The 20,955-nt window shown below is 49.8% G+C and overlaps 1 protein-coding gene and 1 long non-coding RNA gene across 2 annotated transcripts; one reads left to right on the top strand and one right to left on the bottom strand.

Annotated features, from left to right (window-relative positions):
• Nucleotides 1–3,118: 3,118 nt before the first annotated feature.
• LOC102905015 (peptidyl-prolyl cis-trans isomerase A) lies at nt 3,119–6,841 on the bottom strand. Its single transcript, XM_006973006.4, has 5 exons — nt 6,687–6,841; nt 4,680–4,710; nt 4,497–4,585; nt 3,655–3,827; nt 3,119–3,452 (listed from the first exon to the last, which is right to left on the bottom strand). Exons 1-5 carry the CDS (start codon nt 6,753–6,755, stop codon nt 3,320–3,322), a joined length of 495 nt encoding a protein of 164 aa, XP_006973068.1. The 5' UTR covers nt 6,756–6,841; the 3' UTR covers nt 3,119–3,319.
• A 67-nt stretch (nt 6,842–6,908) lies between these two features.
• Nucleotides 6,909–13,666, top strand: LOC143267561 (uncharacterized). Its single transcript, XR_013042755.1, has 3 exons — nt 6,909–8,373; nt 9,702–9,776; nt 13,386–13,666. It is a non-coding gene; the product is annotated as an uncharacterized LOC143267561 (long non-coding RNA).
• The last annotated feature ends 7,289 nt before the right edge of the window (nt 13,667–20,955 follow it).

Below are 20,955 nucleotides of genomic sequence, written 5' to 3'. Positions count from 1 at the left end.
AAAACAAACAAACAAAAAAAAGTCATGGAACCCCCCTGCTTAATAGTTTGTTCCCATGGCTTGCTCACCTGCCTTTATATAGCCCAGTCCTACCGGCCTAGGGATTGGCACCACCCACAATGGGCTGAGCCCTCCTCCATGAATATGCCCCACTGACATGCCACAGTCTAATCTGATGGAGGGGCAATTCCTCTATTCAAAGTCCCTTCCTGAGATAGATGAGACCTCCTGAGAAAACTGGGAATGGGGGGAGGGGGCAAAAGAGAGTAGAGGATGGGGGATAAAAATATAAGGGAGACCAGGTGGTGGTGGTGGTGGTGGTGGCGCACACCTTTTAGTAGCACTCGGGAGGCAGGCAGGTGGATCTCTGAGTTCAAGGACAGCCTGATCTAAAAAGTGAATTACAGGAAAGCCAGGACTATTACACAGAGAAACCCTGTCTTGAAAAACCAAAACCAGGGCTGGAGAGATGGTTCAGTGGTTAAGAGCACAAACTGCTCTTCCAGAGGTCCTGAGTTCAATTCTCAGCACCCACATGGTGGCTTACAACCATCTGTAATGAGATCTGGTGCCCTCTTCTAGCCTTCAGGGACACATGCAGACAGAATACTATATACATAATAAATTTTATCTTAAAAAAAAAAAAAGAAAAAGGCCAGGTGGTGGTGGTGGTGGCGGCGGCGGCGGCGGCGGCGGCGGCGGCGGCGGCGGCGGCGCACGCCTTTAATCCCAGCACTCAGGAGGAAGAGCCAGGTGGATCTCTGGGAGTTGGAGGCCAGCCTGGGCTACCAAGTGAGTTCCAGGAGAGGTGCAAAGGTGCAAAGCTACACAAAGAAACCCTGTCTCGAAAAACCAAAAAAAAAAAGAAAAAAAAAAAGAAAAAGAAAGAAAAACCAAAACCAAAAAGAAAAAACCATAAGGGAATGGGATGGTTGAACTGGAACAAGGATGGAGTGGGAAAAGGGGAAGGAGATATCTTGACAGAGGAAGACATCATGGGGACAGGAAGAAACCTGGTGCTAGGGAAGTTCCCAGGAATCCACCCCAGTAGCTTAGACTACTAGCAATAGTGAAGAGGGTGCCTGAGCTGGCCTACACCAGTAATCAGATTGGTGAATACACTGTCATCACAGAGCCTCCATCCAGTAACTGACAAAAGCAGATGCAGAGATCCACAGCCAAGCACCAGGAGTCCAGTGAAGAGGGATATGAGCGGGGGGGGGGGGGGGGGGGGGGGGGGGGGGGGGGGGGGGGTGGGGGGGGGGGGGGTGTCAAGTTCATGATGAGAAAACCTAGCGACAACTGAAACAAGCTAGTGGGAACTCATGAACTTTACATCGACAGCTGTGGAGCCTGCATGAGACTGGGCTAGGCGCTCTACATCACCCAGACAGTTGCGTAGTTTGTCAGCTTGGGGGGGCCCTGGCAGTAGGATCAGGATCCATCCCTGGTACATGAACTGTTTTTTTTTTTTTTTTTCCTGTTTTTTTTTTTCGAGACAGGGTTTCTCTGTGTAGCTTTGCGCCTTTCCTGGATCTCGCTCTGTAGACCAGGCTGTCCTCGAACTCACAGAGATCCGCCTGCCTCTGCCTCCCGAGTGCTGGGATTAAAGCCGTGCACCACCACCGCCCGGCGAACTGGCTCTTTGAAGCCCACTACCTATGAAAACAGTCTTGATACAGGGAGAGGGTTTGGACCCGCCTCAACTGAATGTACCAGGCTCTGCTGACTCACCATGGGAGACCTTCCCTTTTTGGAGGGAATGGGAGGTGAGTTAGAGAGATCTGTGGTTGGTATGTAAAATAAACTTAAAAAAAAAAAAAAGTCCCTTCCCAGGTCTGTGTCGATTGGTAACAAGCTGACAAGAACTGACACTCCATTCTAGTAATGTGATTCTGTTGTTGAAAGGGACATGTTTAACACTCTTAATTCCAATTACATGTAAATTACATCTAAGTATTATTTTATAAACATTTTAAAAATATAGGTAATATGAAATATTGGGAGTGGTAAATCAGTGCATAAAAAGTACTTGCCACAAAATCTGAGGACCTGAGATCAAGCCCTGTGAAACTATGGTCCAAAGATCCAAATCCTGAAACTTGTCCTAAAACCTCCACATGTATCCCCATCCCACAGAATAAATACAAACTAAAAAGCATTTAAGAACTGGATGGATGACTCAGCACTTGCAAAGGATTAGAGTTCAATTCTCAATAACCACATCAGGTGGCTTAGCCATCTCTAACTCCAGCTCCAGAGGTCTGAAGCCTCCAGACTGTAAACACACATACACCAAAAACCAACATGGAACCAAGGTAACTTCTGAACCTGAGCGTTTTATATGTATGCATGTTTGTGCACCAGGTACCAAGACCAGAAAGGTCAACTTTGGCCTCCCATCTGACATGGGTTTCAAGATTAAGCCAGGTTTGTCAGGCTTGTACTCCATTCTGCTCACTCTTGATCTTCTGTCACCTCTGGGAGAATCAAATCTGGAGCCCAACGATGGCTTAGCTGGTAAAGGTTAGGACCCAGACTCCAAACTTATTCTGACACACACACAGCAGTCCCCACAGACATAAATTCACAAGATTTAGGGGCTGGAGAGATGGCTCAGAGGTTAAGAGCACCAACTGCTCTTCCAGAGGACCTGAGTTCAATTCCCAGCACCCACATGGTGGCTTACAACCATCTGTAATGAAATCTGGCACCCTCTTCTGTATACATAATAAAAACCATTAAGAAAAAAAACTTTAAAAAAATTCACAGGATTTAATGTTTAAACACACCAAATGGGAACTTCCTACAGCAGTACGGGCTGATCTACCCAGTCTCTGAGTCCTGGTTTTTTAGCATGCTTCTACCTTGGAATATTCAGCAGCAGTTTAAGACCTCTTGAGTTGGTGGTGGTGGTGGTGGTGGTGGTGGTGCCAGCAGATTAAGTGAGGCAGAGACTGGAGGGTGAGGCCAGCCTGACCTACTACAACAACAAAAGACCTTGAGTTAGGGAAGACAAATAAAAGCCTTCGGCAGTGCTTTTATCTTCATAGTCAAGTAACCTAACCAATTGCTTAGAGACCTCTATGAACACCTCAATACAAACAAGGACAAACGGTTCTTACTTAGTTTTTATTCATAATCATAAACTTAACTCTGCAATCCAGCTAGACTTGGAGGGGAATGAGGAGAATATGGAACCCAGAGAACTTCAGTGAGAGCGGAGATTATAGGGTACTGCGAGCAGATGGGGTGGGGGTGCTCTCCTGAGCTACAGAAGGAATGGTCTGGTGGGTAGGAAGCCCGCAAGTCGAAAGAATTAGAGTTGTCCACAGTCGGAAATGGTGATCTTCTTGCTGGTCTTGCCATTCCTGGACCCAAAGCGCTCCATGGCTTCCACAATGTTCATGCCTTCTTTCACCTTCCCGAAGACCACGTGTTTGCCATCCAGCCTGTAGAATGACCATCATCAGCAATTAGTGGAAGACAGCACACGAAGAACTGCTACAAAACAATCCAAGACAAATACATGCACACACACAATCAGGACTCTCACAGACTTCATCTCCACTAAGATGGGATGAAAGAAACACTCCACACAAGTCCCTCAGCAGGGCCATGCTCTTTCAAATACACATTCACTGTGTTTCTTACCACTCAGTCTTGGCGGTGCAGATGAAAAACTGGGAACCATTTGTGTTTGGTCCAGCATTTGCCATGGACAAGATGCCAGGACCTGTATGCTTCAGGACGAAGTTCTCATCCTCAAATTTCTCTCCGTAGATGGATCTGCCGCCAGTGCCATTATGGCGTGTGAAGTCACCACCCTGTGACATCAGACCGAAATCTGTCACTTCAGGAATGTTAACTGAAAAGTCTGCAAGGCACAGCCTTTACAGATAGATTTCTTATTTTTGTTGTGTGCACACAAGCCACAGGATCTCAACTCTGTTCTGCAAGGGCCACCCACTTTTTGTTCCAGACAAAGTCAAGTCTCTCACTGGCCTGGCGCTCAAAGTTTTGATTAGGCTAATTGACAGCTCATGAGTGTCACCACACCCAGCTTTTACAGGGACTCAGGTCCTCAGTTTGGGGATCCTTGTGTGGCAAGCACTTCACAGGGCTCATCCTAGTCCACGGTACACAGTCTAAAAAGGTTGGTGTGTAAGGACATCTGGAATCCCAGTACATGGGAAGAGGCCAGAGGATAAGGAGTTGAAGGCCAGAACAACAACCTGTGCTGGGGCCAATGAGACGGCTCAGCTCAGCGAGTAAAAGGAATCAGCCATTAGGCTGGAAGACCTGATTCAATCCCCAGGACATAAAGGTGGATGGAGAACTGACCTGTAGTGTACACTATGTTATGCCCATACACACACATAAGAAAAAACAAGGCTAACTGGAAAGGGTCTACTACTGGTTCAGGTAAAGTGCAACTGAAGCATTGTTCTGGTTCAATCCTAAACTGAGGAACTAAAAATCCAGTCCATTCATACCTGGCACATAAATCCTGGGATAATCCTGTGAAAGGAGGAACCCTTATAGCCAAATCCTTTCTCTCCAGTGCTCAGGGCGCGGAAGTTTTCTGTTAGAAACAAAAACAGAGTATGTACACATACACTTTCTCTTTTAAATTATTTTATCCATGAAACGTGTTAAATATAGAAAATTAAACCAACCTGCTGTCTTTGGAACTTTGTCTGCAAATAACTGTAAGGAAAAAGACAGCTAATTAATACATAGGTCAATATTCTCATGCTTAATGCCCTTAGCTTTAGGGATTTGTACATCATAAATTTGTTTTCTCACTAGGAGAACACTACTTCAGTAATAATCTTCAAATCCCAGTAAGAATCACTCTTAAAAGCTTTAAGGGTTGGGTTGAGAAACATGAGAACCAAAAACATGCCAAAAATCTGGAACTGGTCATGACTTAGAAATAGCGACAGACTCCTTAAATGTGACTCAAGAGCTTTTAATACATCACACCTACTTCTGAATAGACTTCAGGCTTCTCAAATGTACATCACCTCCCCTAACTTCATGTTGGAACCTTAAATCAAAAATTCTGAAAGAAAGCACTGTCACACAATGCACAACCAGGTAAATAAGCTGTCTTAGTCACTGGCAATGAGAATGCTACCACCTGCAACCTGTCATGGCCTAGCTCTTAAGTATCAGGGAAGTGGTTGTCTTGGTAGCGAGGTCCCTTACCTACTAGTAGGTGCTTTGAACCTTTCCTCAATGTTTACAAGCCCTTTCATAGCTAGTTAAAAGCCAGGGATTCTTTTTCAACTTACCAGATGACAGTAAATTAGTTGTACTATCTGCATCCTCTTAGAGGATATGTTTCTTTTAAATCCACGGGCTCTTTGAGAAGGTTTAAACTCCTTTCCTCAGAGCTTTGCAAGCCCACATTTCTTTCATCGCACGTACTACTTCAAAGCCCTGCTTGGCAGCTCCATCTCCATTGTCACCTACCGACCTGCATGTCGTCTCATTTCCATTAAGCTTTGGCTAACCTGATACTAACCTGCTGCCCAGCACCAAGCTTAGGCCAAGTTTCCACAAGAGCCCTTGTCAATTATCAGCTCTGACTACAGATAAAACTCTGGCTGAAGACTATGTACCTACTATGTGCTGCACTGTGGTAGTTTTGGAGAAAAAGTTTAATAGGGCAGACACTAAGCAGCATTCTATTTCTCTATGGCCTCAGGCCTGGTACTGGGGTTAACGAGAACAGGATATTTAATTTTATAAAAGAAACACACCAACTGCTCAGGATCCTAATTACTATCTGTCCTTTAAGCAGCCATTTAACACCTCCAAAACCAATTAGGTAACTAACCACTGGCAATCCAGCTTGGTCAACACCAGACTGCAGCGTGGCCAGCCCTAACATGCCTGTTCCACAGAGGGCAATCGGGAGGGATTCCAGAGCGCCTCCCCCGCTGCGCCATCACTGCGACGGGAGGCGGCGCTTGGGCACCAAGCAAAGGCCAGGCCTTTCCCGTTTCCGCTCGCGGGGTGGGGGGCGGCAGAGGGATGTTCTGGGCCTCTCTCCTCTACACAAACCTCGCCGCTTCACGCCGAACGGGGGCATCGCCCACGCCGCACTCGAGCACCCCCTCCCCATTCGCAAACCCCATCCTCCCAGCGGGAGCCGCTAGATCCGCCGGGGACGACCGAGCACGCACCGGCTCATCGAGCCTTCGTCCTTGAGACCCGAGGCAGGGGCTCTGCCCAGATCGCCCTGCAAGGCGGCGGCGGCTCGGGGAGGGTGGTGGGGAAGCGGCCCCCGCGGGTCCGCGGCACAGCAGGGCGGGGCCCAACGGCTCCGGGACGGGAGAGGCGCGCCGAGCACGTGCGCCGGGCCGCGCAGGGCCCCACAGGGCGCAGCCACGTGCGCCCGCGGGCAGGCCGAGGCGGGCGGGCGGGCGGGGGAAGGGGCCGCCCCCTCCCCCCCAACGGCCGCGCCCCGCCCGGCTTTGTCCGCCGCCCGCCCGCCCGGCCTCCCCGCGCCTCGCCGGCCTCCCAAAATGGCCCCCTGGTCAGGAAATGGCGCCGCCGCCCGCCCGCGCTCGCTCCCTCGCTCGCCCCTCCGGAGGGTGGGCCAGCGTCCCCGGGGGCGCCTCCCACCCCACCGCTCCCAGGACCCCACCCTGGAGCGCCACCGCCCACCCGACCTCGAAGGAGACGCGGCCCAGGGGCTCGCCATCGGCCGTGATGTCGAAGAACACGGTGGGGTTGACCATGGTGGCTGCAGCAAGCGGCGACAAGGGGACAGCGGCGTCTGCAAAGCGGCACGAGCCGGGCCGCCCGCCCCTTTTATATCCGGCCTGGGTCCCCGCCCACTGCCCGGTCGCGCGCCTGGACCTTGATCAATCGCAATTGCTTCCCAGGCGGAGTGACGGCGCGGGCGGCCTATGGGCGCACGCGGGCGCGAGGTGGGGCGGGGGGCGAGGTGCGCGTGCGCCGTAGCGGCGCGGAGGCAGGTTCCCGCCCGCGGGCTCCTGCCGAGTGGTTGCGGCGCGGTCGGTGGGGGGAGAGTCGGAGGGCAGTTGGGGAGGGTGGCCCTGCAATCTGGCCGTCCTTAGGAGTGCGTTGGGGCCTCCCGCCCTTCCCTGTGATGACGCACATCTTCCCATTGCACAGAGGGAGTAACTGAGGCAAACGTGGACCTCAAGGTCGAGCGGCCCTTCAAGGTCGGGCGGGGTCCTGCGGCGCGGCCTGCGCTACGGAAATGCGAACAGGCATCCCTGGGCGGAGGTCCAGGGCCCGCATCGGCATCCTGCACTGGCAATCGCTTCCTGCTCGGTTCCTTTGAGCGCCTCCGTTTTCTTCAACTCGGGAGCGGACACAAGCAGCCCCCTCATTTGAAAGATTATGAAATACTTTTTAAATGTCCTACTTTCCAAAAATATCTTGCTTTTTCTCCAGGAGGAAGCTATTTAAACAGGATCCTGGCCAGATCCTACCTGTAATTATTACCCACCCCCTCCCCCAAAAACAGGTCCTGGGTCTTTCTCATTTCATCGTGAGGCCTAAGGTGCACACTCAATACAAATGCTTCTAAACATGGTGACACATGCCTGTAATCCCATCTCCAGGTAGGCGGAGGATCGCTGAGTTCCAGAGAGCCTGAACTGTAAGTGTGGGGCCCTGCCTCAAAAACAAAAGAACAAGAAGGCCTGACTACGGGAGAGTCAGTGCTGTGGAGGATCCTTCAGTAGCTCACCAGCAGCCTGTGGAGCTGGCTTCAAGCTGTAAGGCCTTAGACACAGAACCTCAGGAATGTGGGTCTGGCCCTGCCTTATTTGGATGAATCAGACCAAAAGCACATTCGGTTGAACTACAAAGAGCCCTGATCCGCCAAGCTGGAAATTTCGGTACCAGTGTAGCTTTAATTCATAGAGCATCCTGTAAACGTGCTTTTCTCAAAAACGTCTCTGATGGTAAAGTACTTGCAGGGCAAACACGAGGACCGACCTGCCTTTGGATCCCCGGCACCTGCGCAAAAGCCAGGCCAGTGGAAGGAAGGGCCCTGGAAGCCGGGCCATGGAGGGAGGGGAGCCTGGCTGGCCAACCAGCCCCAGCCAAAACTGAACTCCCAAGTACGGGAAGACCCTCTCTCAAAAAGCAGGTGGAGGAGGGGTTGGGGAGATGGCTCAGTGGTTAAGGGTACTTGTCATCTCACGGGTTCATTGCCTCCTTTTTAATTCACTGGTTGCTTTTGTTATAGTTGAGTTTTAGGAGTTCTTTACATGTTCTGGGTTTAATTTCTTAGCAGACAGGAAATTTGCTGGTCGTATGTTCCCCATTGAGAAAGCTGTCTCAGGCTTCTGCCAGTGTGCCTTTCCGCTACGGTGGATCGTATCCTCAAACTGTGGGCTACGATAAATCCTACCTTTCCTTATGTTTCTCTTTAAAAATTATTTTTAAAATTTTTATTTGATGGGCATGGTGGCGCACACCTTTAATCCCAGCACGAGGGAGGCAGAGGCAGGCCGATCTCTTTGAGTTTGAGGCTAACTTGGTCTACAGAGTGAGTTCCAGGACAGCCAGGAATAAATAAGTAAATAAAAAATAAAGAGTACACAGGTTGAAACTGGAATGTAGCTCAGTTGTTAGAGTGCTTGCTCCTGGCGTGTACAAAGCCCTGGGTTTCATCCCAGCTGCTCATACAGGAAGCATGATCATACACACTCCAGTATGTGAGAGGTGGAGGCAGGAGGGTCAGGAGTTTAAAGGGATCCTGGCCTGTAGCGGGTTAGACTGTGAGACTATGTCTTCAGATAAAAAAGGATGTCCATGGAGCCATATCTCACATTCAACTGCAAAATAACCCACTTTGAGCCCTAATGTTCAGGCTGGATCTTACCACCAAATGTAAAGCCAATATTTCCCAAGAGGCTTGGCTCTCCAGGCCCTGGGGTAATTGTGACTAAGCAGTACTGTCTTAACCTCAGGCAGAGGCCGAAGGGGAAACAGGCAAGGAAGATTCAGGCCTCCACTCAGCAACAGCTGTATCGTGTGCAGGCCTGGAGCAAAATGAACTGGGAAGTCAAAGACTGTCAAGTTTTCAAGATGGTGACAGTATCACAGGTCCCTTCTGAGTATGTGCAAGGGTACAGGGCACACTCTCCTGACTCTGGCCTTGCTATTAACCTTGGGAATAGGTTGTCCCTGGGGGGCCAGGCATGGAGTTTGCATCCACCCATTTTTTTTTTTTTCAAGAGTCACCATGAAGTGCTTTTTAGAAAGATGAGAAGGCAGACCAGAGAACCAGAAGCCTCCATGTCCCAGATGTTGTTCAGGACCCACTAGAGTAGGCCGGTGGAGGAGCAGTCTCAAGAGAAACCCAGTATCACAACACACACACGTGCACACATGCAAACACACCTGTGTACATGCAGTGTGTTTGCAGAGGCCAAAAGAGAGTGTCATTCCCCTGAAGCTGGAGTTACATGCAGTTGTGAGCCACCTGATGTAAGTGCTGAGAACTGAACTCCAGTCCTCTTAGAAGAACAGGGAGCATTCTCTTTTGTTTTAGAGACAGGGTTTCTCTGTGCAGTTCTGGCTGTCCTAGAACTCGCTCTGTAGACTAGGCTGGCCTCGAACTCACAGAGATCTGCCTGCCTCTGCCTCCCAACTGCTGGAATAAAAGGTGTGCATTCTTAACCACTGGAATATCTCTCCAGCTCCAACCTTGAACTTCTCGTGTTCCTGCCTTCACTTCCTATGCTAAGATTGGGGCCAGCAAGACGGCTCAGCAGGTAAAGGTATTGCCATACAAGTCCTTGGGCCCATGTAAACAACCAGGTGAAGTGGCTCACGTCTGTGATCCCAGCACTCTAAAGGTGAGGTGGGAAGCAGAGAAGGAACCGACAGAAGTCTTAGTAAGTAACCCAGCAGCACATACTAAGAGACCTTGCCTTGGGCTGGAGAGGTGGCTCAGAAGTTAAGAGCACTGGCTGCTCTTCCAGAGGTCCTGAGTTCAATTCCCAGCACCCACATGGTGACTCACAACCATCTATATATAATAGGATCTGATGCTCTCTTCTAGCATACAGCTGTACATACACGCAGAGCATTCATACATAAAATATAAATAAATTTTTAAAAAAGACCTTGCCTCAAAGCAAGATGGATGCCAGAGAGATGCTCCGAGAGGAGAGGCACTGGCCACTAAGCCTGATGACTTGAGTTTGATCCTGGGGCCCACATGTAGAAGGAAAGGACAGAATCCCACAAGTTTTCCTCTGTCAGCCACATATACAATTAAGTGTTTTTTTAAAAAACAACTTGCAAAAAGGTTTTTTTTTCATGTGCCCCCACACACAGATAGATAAATGTAAACACACAAGTAAAAAATATGAACACACAGAGAATTAAATGTGCTCTCTGTGCTCTCCACACAAATAAATGAATAAACCTGAGTGCTAGATTTAGGTATGAGCCACCATACCCAGTTTCTACAGTGCTGGATTTGAATCCAGGGCTTCGTGCATGCGGGGCAAGCAGTCTAGCCACTAAGCTACATCCCCAGCCCAACTCAAGGCTCTCATAGCAAGAACCCGGATCACAGGATAATTCTGTTTATTTTTGAAGAAACTATCGTAACACTCTCCCAGCAATTCATTAGGGTGCTGATTTCTCCATATCTTGAGCAATACTTACTATTCTCTCTTGGAAAAGCATGGAAGTTGAGGTATAGCTAAGTAGTTCATTACTTGCCTAGTGTGGAGAGGGAAGGGCCTGCACCACACCCAGCCAGACACGTGCCAGGTAAAGGAGTTCTGTTGGGAGCTGGCCATCCTGTCTAACACTGCACGGACTCACATAAGCCTGTGACAGGGCATTTGAGGCTTTCTGAAGGGCACAGGCACTAGGGCCCGTGTTATGGGGACAAAGGGACCTGGGAGAACTGCCCTGGGGTTCCCCCCGGGGCTACACTGACTGTTCCAGATCAACCATTACCACAGGGCTGGGAAAAGGATGAACCAGGAAGACAGCACCTTAAATAACTGAAAGCTAGATTCCACAGCCGTCCCGTCCCGTCCCCCCCCCCCCCCCCCCCCCGCAGACTAGAGGGACTCAACACCAGTACTAACAGCCTGCCAGATAAAGCAGCTCACAGTTCTGCAGACAGAGCTACTTTTTAGTCTGCAGTCTCTACTCTTTAGGGTAGGGGAGAACAGGATCTTGCTATATAGCTTTGACTGGATTAGATCTTACTACGTAGCCCAGGCTGGTCTTCAAATCATAGTAATCTCCCCCTGAGCCTCCTGGGAGCTGGGATTACAGGTGGGTGCCACCGTCTCTTCCCAGAGGATCTTGGCCTGTTTCAGGTTGACAAACACTAGCCAACCTAGCACCCTGTCTTGTCCCAGGAGTTCCTGCAATATGTTCCAGGTGGGGCCAGGTCGCTTCCAACCTCAGGACTGGGTAGCTCTAGAATGGAAAAGGATGGTATTTTCTTCAAAAAGCCGGGGCCTTCCCTAGGACTTTTGCTTAAGTACTGGAAAGGAGACGCTCTTTCTTCTGGGGTGATGGGATGTGGGGTCTCTCTCCAATGCAGTCACAGAGCCTCATCTCTGGCCAGGGTGGAGTGACTCCTGCCTGAGGCAGGGCCACTTCTGAAGTCTCAGCTCAGTTTCCTGCTTCCAGCAGCTTTTTTCTCAGCTTCTTATTCCACTAGGACAAACTATAGAGGCCCTTTGTTCAAACATCTTGACAATTTTCAGGACAGTGACGGCAAAGCACTAATCTGAGTGTGACCCTTTCAAGGGCGGGTGGCCTCTGGGTGGCCTCTGACTGGCTCTACTCTCTACCTGCCTTGCTTGCAACCCGACTTAGGCCCCAAGGGGGCGCATCCAAGTGCAGGACTCTCCGCCACTGTTGTTTGGGATCCTGGATCCTGTCCTCCTAGAACAGCCCTGATGGAGCTGCCCTTTGTATGAGGTCTGCACTCCTGATTCTGCCCATTGCCCCACACTACTCAGCTGACTCCAGATGAAATATTGGGGTAGATCTGGAACCTTACTTCTTCCAGAGAGCACAGCTGTGCTGACCATGGCTAAAAGTCATGTTGCCTGTGTACAGAGTTGACAGGAGGCAAATTTCCTACCAATTATTCTGGGATGGCCAGAACTAGAATACACACGTTCTCTCTTTCTCCCTCCCCTCCCTTCCCCTCCCTCCCTCCCTCCCTCCCTCCCTCCCTCCCTTCCTTCCTTCCTTCTTTCTTTCTTTTGATAAGGTTTCTCTGTTAGCCCTGGCTGTCCTGGAACTCACTCTGTAGACCAGGCTGATCTACTTCTGCCTCCCAAGTGCTGGGATTAAAGACATGCACCACAACACCTGGCCACATGTTCCTTTTCAAAGGAAGGTTTCTATACGAGCTACAGTTTGGGATTGCAATCAATAGAACCAACTCTAGCTGAATGGATCAATGGATTTTTTTGGAAGGCTTGCTCATAGCTCACGATTTGTTGGAAGAATAAGAGACTCAGGCTTAGAAAATGAACAAGGACTAGGGGCCTCACACCCAGAGCACACCCAGAATTTGCCATCCTAACCCATCTATTGGGGGTGCAGCCTCTAGCCTTGGACACACCTACAGTGTCCAAGCCCAGCCCATGTGCCTGCTAGTGCTTGTTAGCACAGGACCACTGAGCCCGAATCCTCACTCCCAGGGTTTTCTAGTTCTCTTTCTGTTGCTGTGATAAAGCACTGTGCTCAAAAGCAATTTAGGGGGAGGAAAAGGTTTATTTAATCTTACATTACCAGGTCCATCATTGAGGGAAGTCAGGGCATGACTTAAGACCACCTGCCCAGGGATGGCACAGCCCACAGTTGGCTGGGCCCTCCTACATCAGCAGTGAAGACAATTCCACACAGCCACAGCCACAGGGTGATCTGATCTGGGCAATCCCCCAACTGAGACCTCCCGGCTGGGTCTCACAAATCACCAGTCCTAGCCCAACACTTCCTCCTCTGAACCTGCAAATATTCACTCCACATCTGTGAGCATCCTGGGCTGGCCAGCAGATCACACCGACACAGGCAGAGTACAGACCTGAGAGCTGGCTGGGGCTGGGGCTGGGCTGGGGCTGGGGTCCTCTCCAGGTGTAATCACAGCAAAGCAGCAACCTTTCAGGGTTAATTTCAACAAATGTTACCAGCGCCATGACAATCAGCGGGATGGTGACCCCAAAGAGTTCACAATTCAGCTGGAAAAGTTAAAGAGCAGGATCCCTTCTGGCTAAAACCTTTAACCCCTGCAGTACTGGGGATGGAGCCCAGGGCCTTGCATTTGTTAAGCAAGTGATCTGGCACCAAGCTGCACCCTGTGCCTCTAAGAGTATTTAATCACACTCTAGTCCTGCCCCTGGCAGATAGGACTACTGCTATACAGTAGAAGACTCTCATGGGACACCCAGGGGACAGTCTACACAGAAACGTGCCTCAACTGATATGTAGTAAGTAATTTTTTAAAGAGATTATTCTAGATTAAAAGAGACTAAAAGATTATATCTGACAATCAGATGCAAAATGAGCCTTGATCGGATTTCAGGCTGAAATGGGAAGTTTTGATGCCATGAGAAATGATGCTGTAGAACTATTAGTAATTTTCTCAGGCCCATTGGTTCTGTGGTTAGATGAGAGCAATCTTTTTTTTTTTTTTTTTTTTTTTTGCATTTTTTTTTTCCCGAGATAGGGTTTCTCTGTGTAGCCTTGGATGTCCTGGTACTCACTCTGTAGACCAGGCTGGCCTCGAACATAACAGAAATCTGTCTGTCTCTGCCTCCAGAGTGCTGAGATTGAAGGTGTGTGGCACCACTGCCTGGCGAGAGCAATCTTTTTTTGAATGTATTATTGTGTGTGTGACCTTTGTGTGTGATGTATGGGGTATGTGGAGCACACATGTAGAGGTCAGAGGACATCTCTGGGGAGCTGGTTCCGTCCTGTCACTGCGGGTTCTGGGGGTCACGACAGACTCGTGCAGCAAGCACTTTAATCCACTGAGCCGACTGACTGGCCCACGTGAAAACATTCTCGTGTTTCCAGGAGGCAGTCTGAAGTATCTAAAGATACCTGCACCTTCCTTTCCTAGCCTGGTAACAGGAAAAGTACAAAAATGCAGATATACCCAGAGGGAACTGAACTACACAGTCACGTGGCAAAGTGGTGAGGGCGGCCCAGTCTCAAGGTCATGCGGGTGCTTGTTCTATTTTCATTTTTTTTAGTTTTGTAAAAGTGATGCCTTTTTTAAATAAAAAATTTTGGGCCAGGCGTGGTGGTGCAGCCTTTAATTTCAGCACCTAGGAGGCAGAAGCAGACAGATCTCTGAGTTCAAGGCCAGCCTGGTCTACATAGCAAGTTTCAGGCCAGCCAGAGCTACATAGTGAGATCTTGTCTTAAAAAAAAAATTTCTGGGCTGGAGAGATGGCTCAGAGGTTAAGAGCACTGGCTGTTCTTCCAGAGGTCATGAGTTCAATTCCCAGCAACCACATGGTGGCTCACAACCATCTGTAATGAGATCTGGCTCCCTCTTCTGGCCTGCAGGCATACATGCAGGCAGAACATGGTATACATAATAAATAAATAAATCTTTAAAAAAAAAAAACGGGAGGCAGAGGCAGGCAGATCTCTGTGAGTTCGAAGCCAGCCTGGTCTACAGAGTGAGTTCCAGGACAACCTGGTCTACACAGAGAAACCCTATCCTGAAAAACAAAAACAAAAAAAGAGGGAAAATAATTACACTTAATTGATTATCTGAGCCCGGAACTAGGAAAGGCACCTCATAGAGGAAGTCCAGGCTGCGGTAGAAGGTCCCGTTTGTGCCAGAGCTAGCTGCCTCCCCCAGGACCTGGGTCAGATGAAGCCAAACTAGGCTGAGAATCTGAGAAATTCGGGAATGGGGTGTGGAGAGGTTTGGGCAAGCAGGCACCAGGACGGAGGGTGGTGGGAGCCACATACACTTCCTCTTCTGTCCTGAGTTTGTTTCGGGGACTATGGGGGTCCAGCCCCTCAATAGTCCCCTCCCAGGGTCCGGGAAGAATCTACAACCAGCTGATAATCTGTGATGAGAAGAAATGAATCTATGTACACGAAACCCCTTAGTCCATGTACTTTATTATTCTGTGTCAGTTACAAGCTTATATTCCGCTCTCATATTTAGCTCATTTCTATCCTGATTTCTCTCTACACTAGTCTGCAGTCCCCTCTAGGGTTCTATCTTAATTCCTTCATCTAGTTCTGCCCCTTCTAGGTTCTCATCCAACTTGTTCCTTCCCATATCATTTCCTCTCCCATCTCCTCTCTCCTCATCTCGTTCTTCCCCATCTGGCTCTTCCTTATCTTCCATCTCGTTCCTCTAGTCCTCTCTTCTAGCCCTTCAATCTACTTCTTCCCCATCTCAGTTTATTCCTCTCAAGTTCTTACCCATCTAGTTCTTCCATTCTCTTTTCTCTTCTCTGTCCTCCTGTGCCCTGGAAGTCCTGGTATATATACACTTACAAGCAGTATTCCCTTAGCAGTGCAAAGCCATGCTTCCAGGGTCAAACGGAGGGGTGATAAGATCACATAGAGAGGCAATAACCGTTAATTATCATTTGCAACCCCAAAGGGAAGTGACCAATGGGAAAATGAATTAACTAAAGGCTAAATTCAGGTAACATCTAAGAAGAGGGCTCTTATGTGCTCAACTATAATCTTAAACATGATTGGTAGAAAATGTTAAGAATCTGTAAGTTGCTAGGTCAATGGGAGAAAATGAAACTGTCTTCTTTTTTCCTGTGACTCATATCTGTCTAAGCTATCTGCCATTTTTCTGCAGGGTGGGGAAAAGTGTGCTCGGTCACTAGGCAACCTGTACAGCTAGATGCCTCTGGTGATAGTTAAAGGGAGATCTGGAACTAGAGGTAAGATTTGGGAAAGGAGGAAGTTAATCTTAATTGGCACATCCGCCAGGCCTTCTCAAACAGGTAGCCCGGATGCTTAAGTCTGTTCCTAGAGAGTACAGAGGTATTTCTGATAAAGTGCGTTCCTCCATCTGGGGATGGACCTGGCCTGATGCTGCCAATGATGATAATTACAGGGAGACTTGAACTGGAGTTCTGGCTGAGCATAGCTGTCAGTGCAGAAGGTTATCCAAATATTACTAGAAGTGGTTAGATAAGGAGTTAGAGGTCTATAAAGTTGGTAAGTCTGTAAGAAAGGAGGGTCCAAGCTAAATTGTGTAAAGCTATTATTGAACATCTACCTGACCTAGGTGGTGTCTCCTTGTGGAATTTGTCTTAAATCAGGAGACTTGCATGTGGACTGTTATTACTGCTAGTCCTTAAAAGTGGCCAAGGGAGATATCTGATTCCAGAGGAAGCCTTTCCTGAGGCTTTTCTCCAAATACCTGGAATGTGTATGTCCAGAGAGTGATCAGTCCACACTGTTAGCCCTTCTTAGGGAAAAACCAGTTGGGAAAACTATGAAGGCACACATGATTTTCATAACAGAGGACAGCTGATATATAACAAGCCAAGTAACACCAAAAACTCCTTGGGATTTGGCTTCCTCTGGAGGAATTCCCTGATTCCTCCAGGTAGTGACTTTGCCATAACCAGCTGAGTTCTTATGATATATTCCTGCGGCCCGCAGCAGGTTTGGAGAGGGCTCGCCACCGTAGACTGGTTTGCAGGTGGGCCCACGTGGGAACCAAACCAGAGCCATCTCTGGCATCCGAAGGAGCAGCCATTACCCTGTGTGGGGCGGGGGGCATGGCAAGTGCGCTGAGGAGCGGCGGGCAGACCTGCACAGGGACAGCCGGCTGAGACTAAGCTGGCAGGGAGCCACGGTGTCCCCACCCTGCCTCCCTCAGCTGTGCCTGAGGCCCTGTGGCCGGCTCTTTGAATGCTGTTTTGAGTTCTTCTTTTCCTAAGATGGTTCAAATTGGTCCCTGAAATGTGAATACACAGTGAAAGCCTTCGGCCGGGGGGTGCCCAGCCAGGGAAGAATTAGGGTGTGGAAGGGGGAGGAAGAGGGTTCATTAATTCTCTAAGGCCACAACTTGCAAGAGAATAGATATGAAAGTTTGAGCTTTAACTTTTGGTGGTGTTTTGTCTTTGAGATATGGTCCCATGTATCCCAGGATAATCTTGAACTCTTCATCCTCCCGTTCCCATCTTCTGAACGCTAGGTTTACAGACTGCACCACTACACACAGCCCAATCTGAGCTTTAATCAAAAGTCAAAAGAGCCGAGCAGTGGTGCACACGCCTTTAATCCCGGCACTCGGGAGGGAGGCAGAGCCAGGCGCATCTCTGTGAGTTCGAGGCCAGCCTGGGCTACAAAGAGAGATCTAGGACAGCCAGGGCTACACAGAGAAACCCTGTCAAAAGAAAAAAAAGTCCATTAACAGAGAGGTTCAGACCCTAAGATTCACTTAGATGAAGCTCAAAAATGGGCAAATTTAGGGGTCCTGGGTATCTTACTGGTCTGGGCCAGCAGGTACATCAAAGTGTGCCCATCAGACTTTATTACATGCCACTTCTGTGTTGTGACAGTTAAAACAAAAAACATAAACCATGGGACAAGTGACCAATAACCTGCGACAGAAGGTGAGTTGGGAAGGCAGACAGAAAATGGCTCTAACAAACCTCTGACGGTACCGACGTCTTGGCGTCTGTGAACCAAGGAGACCTAGAATGTTTTCAGGCGTCCAGAGGGTTGCAGCGGGGAGGGCATGGAGGCGGCAGTGGGAGAGAGGCCCAGCCTGCAGCCCACACTGCGGAGCTCCCTCTGGAGGGTCTGCAGTCTCGGGAGGCTCTGGGTCCCCTCTGGAGGGTCTGCAGTCTCGGGAGGCTCTGGGCCCCCTCTGGAGGGTCTGCAGTCTCGGGAGGCTCTGGGTCTCCTCTGGAGGGTCTGCAGTCTCGGGAGGCTCTGGGTCCCCTCTCTAACATCTGATGTAATCCAACGTCCAACATTGCGCTTCTCCTCAGGGGAAGACTTTCACGTAGGTCTGCTGAGGATTTATGTCTTGCAGGCTTCGTCTTGGTCATCTATTTTCCTATCTGGTAATTGGTACCTAAATTATCTAATTTATGAACATAATTATTCTTAGTTTTGTCTTTGTATGAGCATTTTTCTCTCCCTTCTTCCATTCCCCCTTCTTTCCTGCCTGCCTGTGGCACTGGGGATGGAGCCTGGGGCACCCGAGCCACACACCCAGCTCTTCCATTTCACTTGTTTCCTAATGAGTTTATAAGGGCTTTCTAAATTTGCTGGCAAAGAACCAACTTTTACTTTTTTAAGATGTGTGTGTGTGTGTGTGTGTGTGTGTGTAGTACCTGCAAAAGGCAGAAGGTGGCATGGGATTCCCTGGAGTTGGAGTTAACAGATGGTTGTGAGCCTCTTCATGTGGGTGCTGGGAACTGAACTCGGGTCCTTTGCAGGAGCTGTAGGCACACTTCTCAGCAATCTCTCCAGCTCCCTTACCCAGCTTTTCTGTCCTCCATTTCTCTACCCTAATCTTCCCTTCCTTCCTTGTGCTCTCTAGAGACCGAGTTTGACTTATTTGTATCTAGTCCCTTTAGTAAAAAAGCTAGTCTGACTTGAGAGCTTCATTCATTAAGACAGGGTCTCTCTGTGTAGCCCTGGCTATCCTGGAACTCACTGTATGGACCAGGCTGGCCTTGAACTCACAAAGATCTGACTGGCTCAGCCTCTACTTTGTGTGTGTGTGTGTGTGTGTGTGTTGCTTGCACACCACGTCTGTACACCACATGTTTACCTGGTACCCAAGGAAGCCAAAAGAGGGTGTTGGATAGATCCCTTGGAACTGGTGTCATGAATGGTTGTGAGCTGCCATGTGAGTGTTGGGGATCAAACCCAGGCCCTCTGGGAGAGCAGCCAGGGCTCTTAACTTCGGAGCCATCTCTCTAGCCCTGAGAATTCCACCTTTTAAAAGTAGGCTATTGGATGGGTTTGGTGGTGCACACCTTTAATCCCAACACTCAGGAGGCAGAGGCAGGTGGATCTCTGTGAGTTCAAGGCCAGCTTATTATTCTGCATAGTGAGTTCCAGGGCAGCCAGAGCTACATAGTGAGACCCTGTCTCAAAACAAAACACACACACACACACACACACACACACACACACACACACACACACACGGTAGGCTGCTGTACTCCCTCTTTGCTCTGCTCTCCTGTTCTTTAAGTTTGGGTGTGTTGTGTTTTCATTCCCCTGTACTTTCTAAATCCTTTTTAACCTATTAGTTGTTAAGGTAAGAGTCAGGTGTGATGGTGCACACATAATTCTAGCACTCAGGCAAGGCAGGAAGATGAGGAGGCTTGCCTGGGCTACATGGGGAGTCTGTGCTGGATGTGGTATTTCCACATTTTCCTGAGCTTCCTTTCTGCTGTCTGCTATGACTCCATTGTGAAGAGATGGCAGGTTGCAGTCTGAGACCTGCTACATCCAGGGGCATGCTCACTGAGAACGTGTATTCGGTGATGTCAGGTCTAGCCAACTTCAAGGTTATGTAATAGTTGGCACACACATAAGATTATAATAAAGCAAGTGCAGTGAAGTGGAAAGCCACGAAGCCAGCAGCCCTTACTGGGTCTCCCCGGGGAGCAAGTCCATGCCCTTGCTTTAACAGGCACACATGTCTAAATCCTGTGGGACTCAGATTAGCTTTGAGCTTCATAAAAACGGCCTTGTACCGCAAGAGTTCCTACAACCTTTTGCTTTTGTTCTGACGCCCAATCACAATAGTGCAGCGATCCCTCAATCACTTAGCCACCCTCTGGGGTTGGACTTCTGGTTGTTGTCAGGTCCAAAAGAAACTCAGGGCTAATGGCTAACGGTGGTGTTTATCAGCCTATCAGAGCACAGCTGTCTCCTGAGTCCATGCTGGCATCCGGGCTTTTCTACCCCCACCCCCTACTCTAAATTCCTCTAGCTGCCCGGCTTCTATTCCCCCAGCTTCCCGTTTACAACCCTGCCATTTCAGCCATGTGCTCTCTGGACTCCTGGTCCTCCTCTCAAGGCCCAGAGCAATCTACTCGGCAGGCTCACTTCCCCTCCCTGCTCTGGGCTCTTCAAACGCCTCTGGCTGTACTCTCCTATCTCCAGTAACCCCCCTTAACTGTACTACCTTGCAGCGGTCATGTCCTCACTTTACATGCCTGGTACCGAAACCCCACTTTATATAGCTGGAGCCCTTGACTGTCCCCCATCCCTTCCCACCCCCATCTCCCCACGGAGCCCAGACTGGCTCAGACTTGCGGCAGGCCCGCCTTTGTCTAGAGAATACTGGCTCACAGGGGTGCACCATCACGCCTGGTGTGGTACCAGAACACCAGACTTGCCAACAGGCTGAGTTACTGTGTGCTCAGCAGTCTGATCCAATCAAAGCGGCCCCGCTCTTACTCCCCTTCCCCAGCGAGGCTGGAGCAGGGACTGCTGTGCTGCCCTTACATTCCCTTGGCCCTGGCCCACTGTTCTTCCTGAAGCGTTTCTCCGCTGTCCCCATCCCCCGCCTTAGCAAGGACAGAAGAGCTGGAAGTGGGTTCCTTAGGGTGATGAGGGGCCACCAGTAAGTTCTCAAGTGAAGCACTCAGCGAACAGGCGTCTGAAGGCAATGCCTCCCTCCTCCTTCCCCGGAGCCTCCTCCAGCGCAGGGTGGTGTTGGCAGCCACCCGAGGGTTCCCCATCCCTCCCTGGTTCTCACCTTTCCAGCTGCACTGGAAGGCTGTCTGGGCAGGGCCTCAGGGCCCAGGCCAAGGGAGAGGAGCGGGGAGGACAGCCCAGGCTCGCAGCCCAGTGCTGCTGAGGCCCTGGCTGGGCTGCAGTCTCTTGACAGATAGCTGGCTCCCTGCCCGAGGGCACACCCAGGAAAGGTGACATGGTGGCAAATGTCTCCAGGGCAAGCCTGAGACACTTTACAAA

Source organism: Peromyscus maniculatus, chromosome 10 (assembly GCF_049852395.1).
Source record: "Peromyscus maniculatus bairdii isolate BWxNUB_F1_BW_parent chromosome 10, HU_Pman_BW_mat_3.1, whole genome shotgun sequence".
In the NCBI taxonomy this organism is placed as follows: Eukaryota; Metazoa; Chordata; class Mammalia; order Rodentia; family Cricetidae; genus Peromyscus; species Peromyscus maniculatus.
Note: the sequence above shows the minus strand (reverse complement) of the source record. Positions and strands in the feature narration are given on the sequence as shown.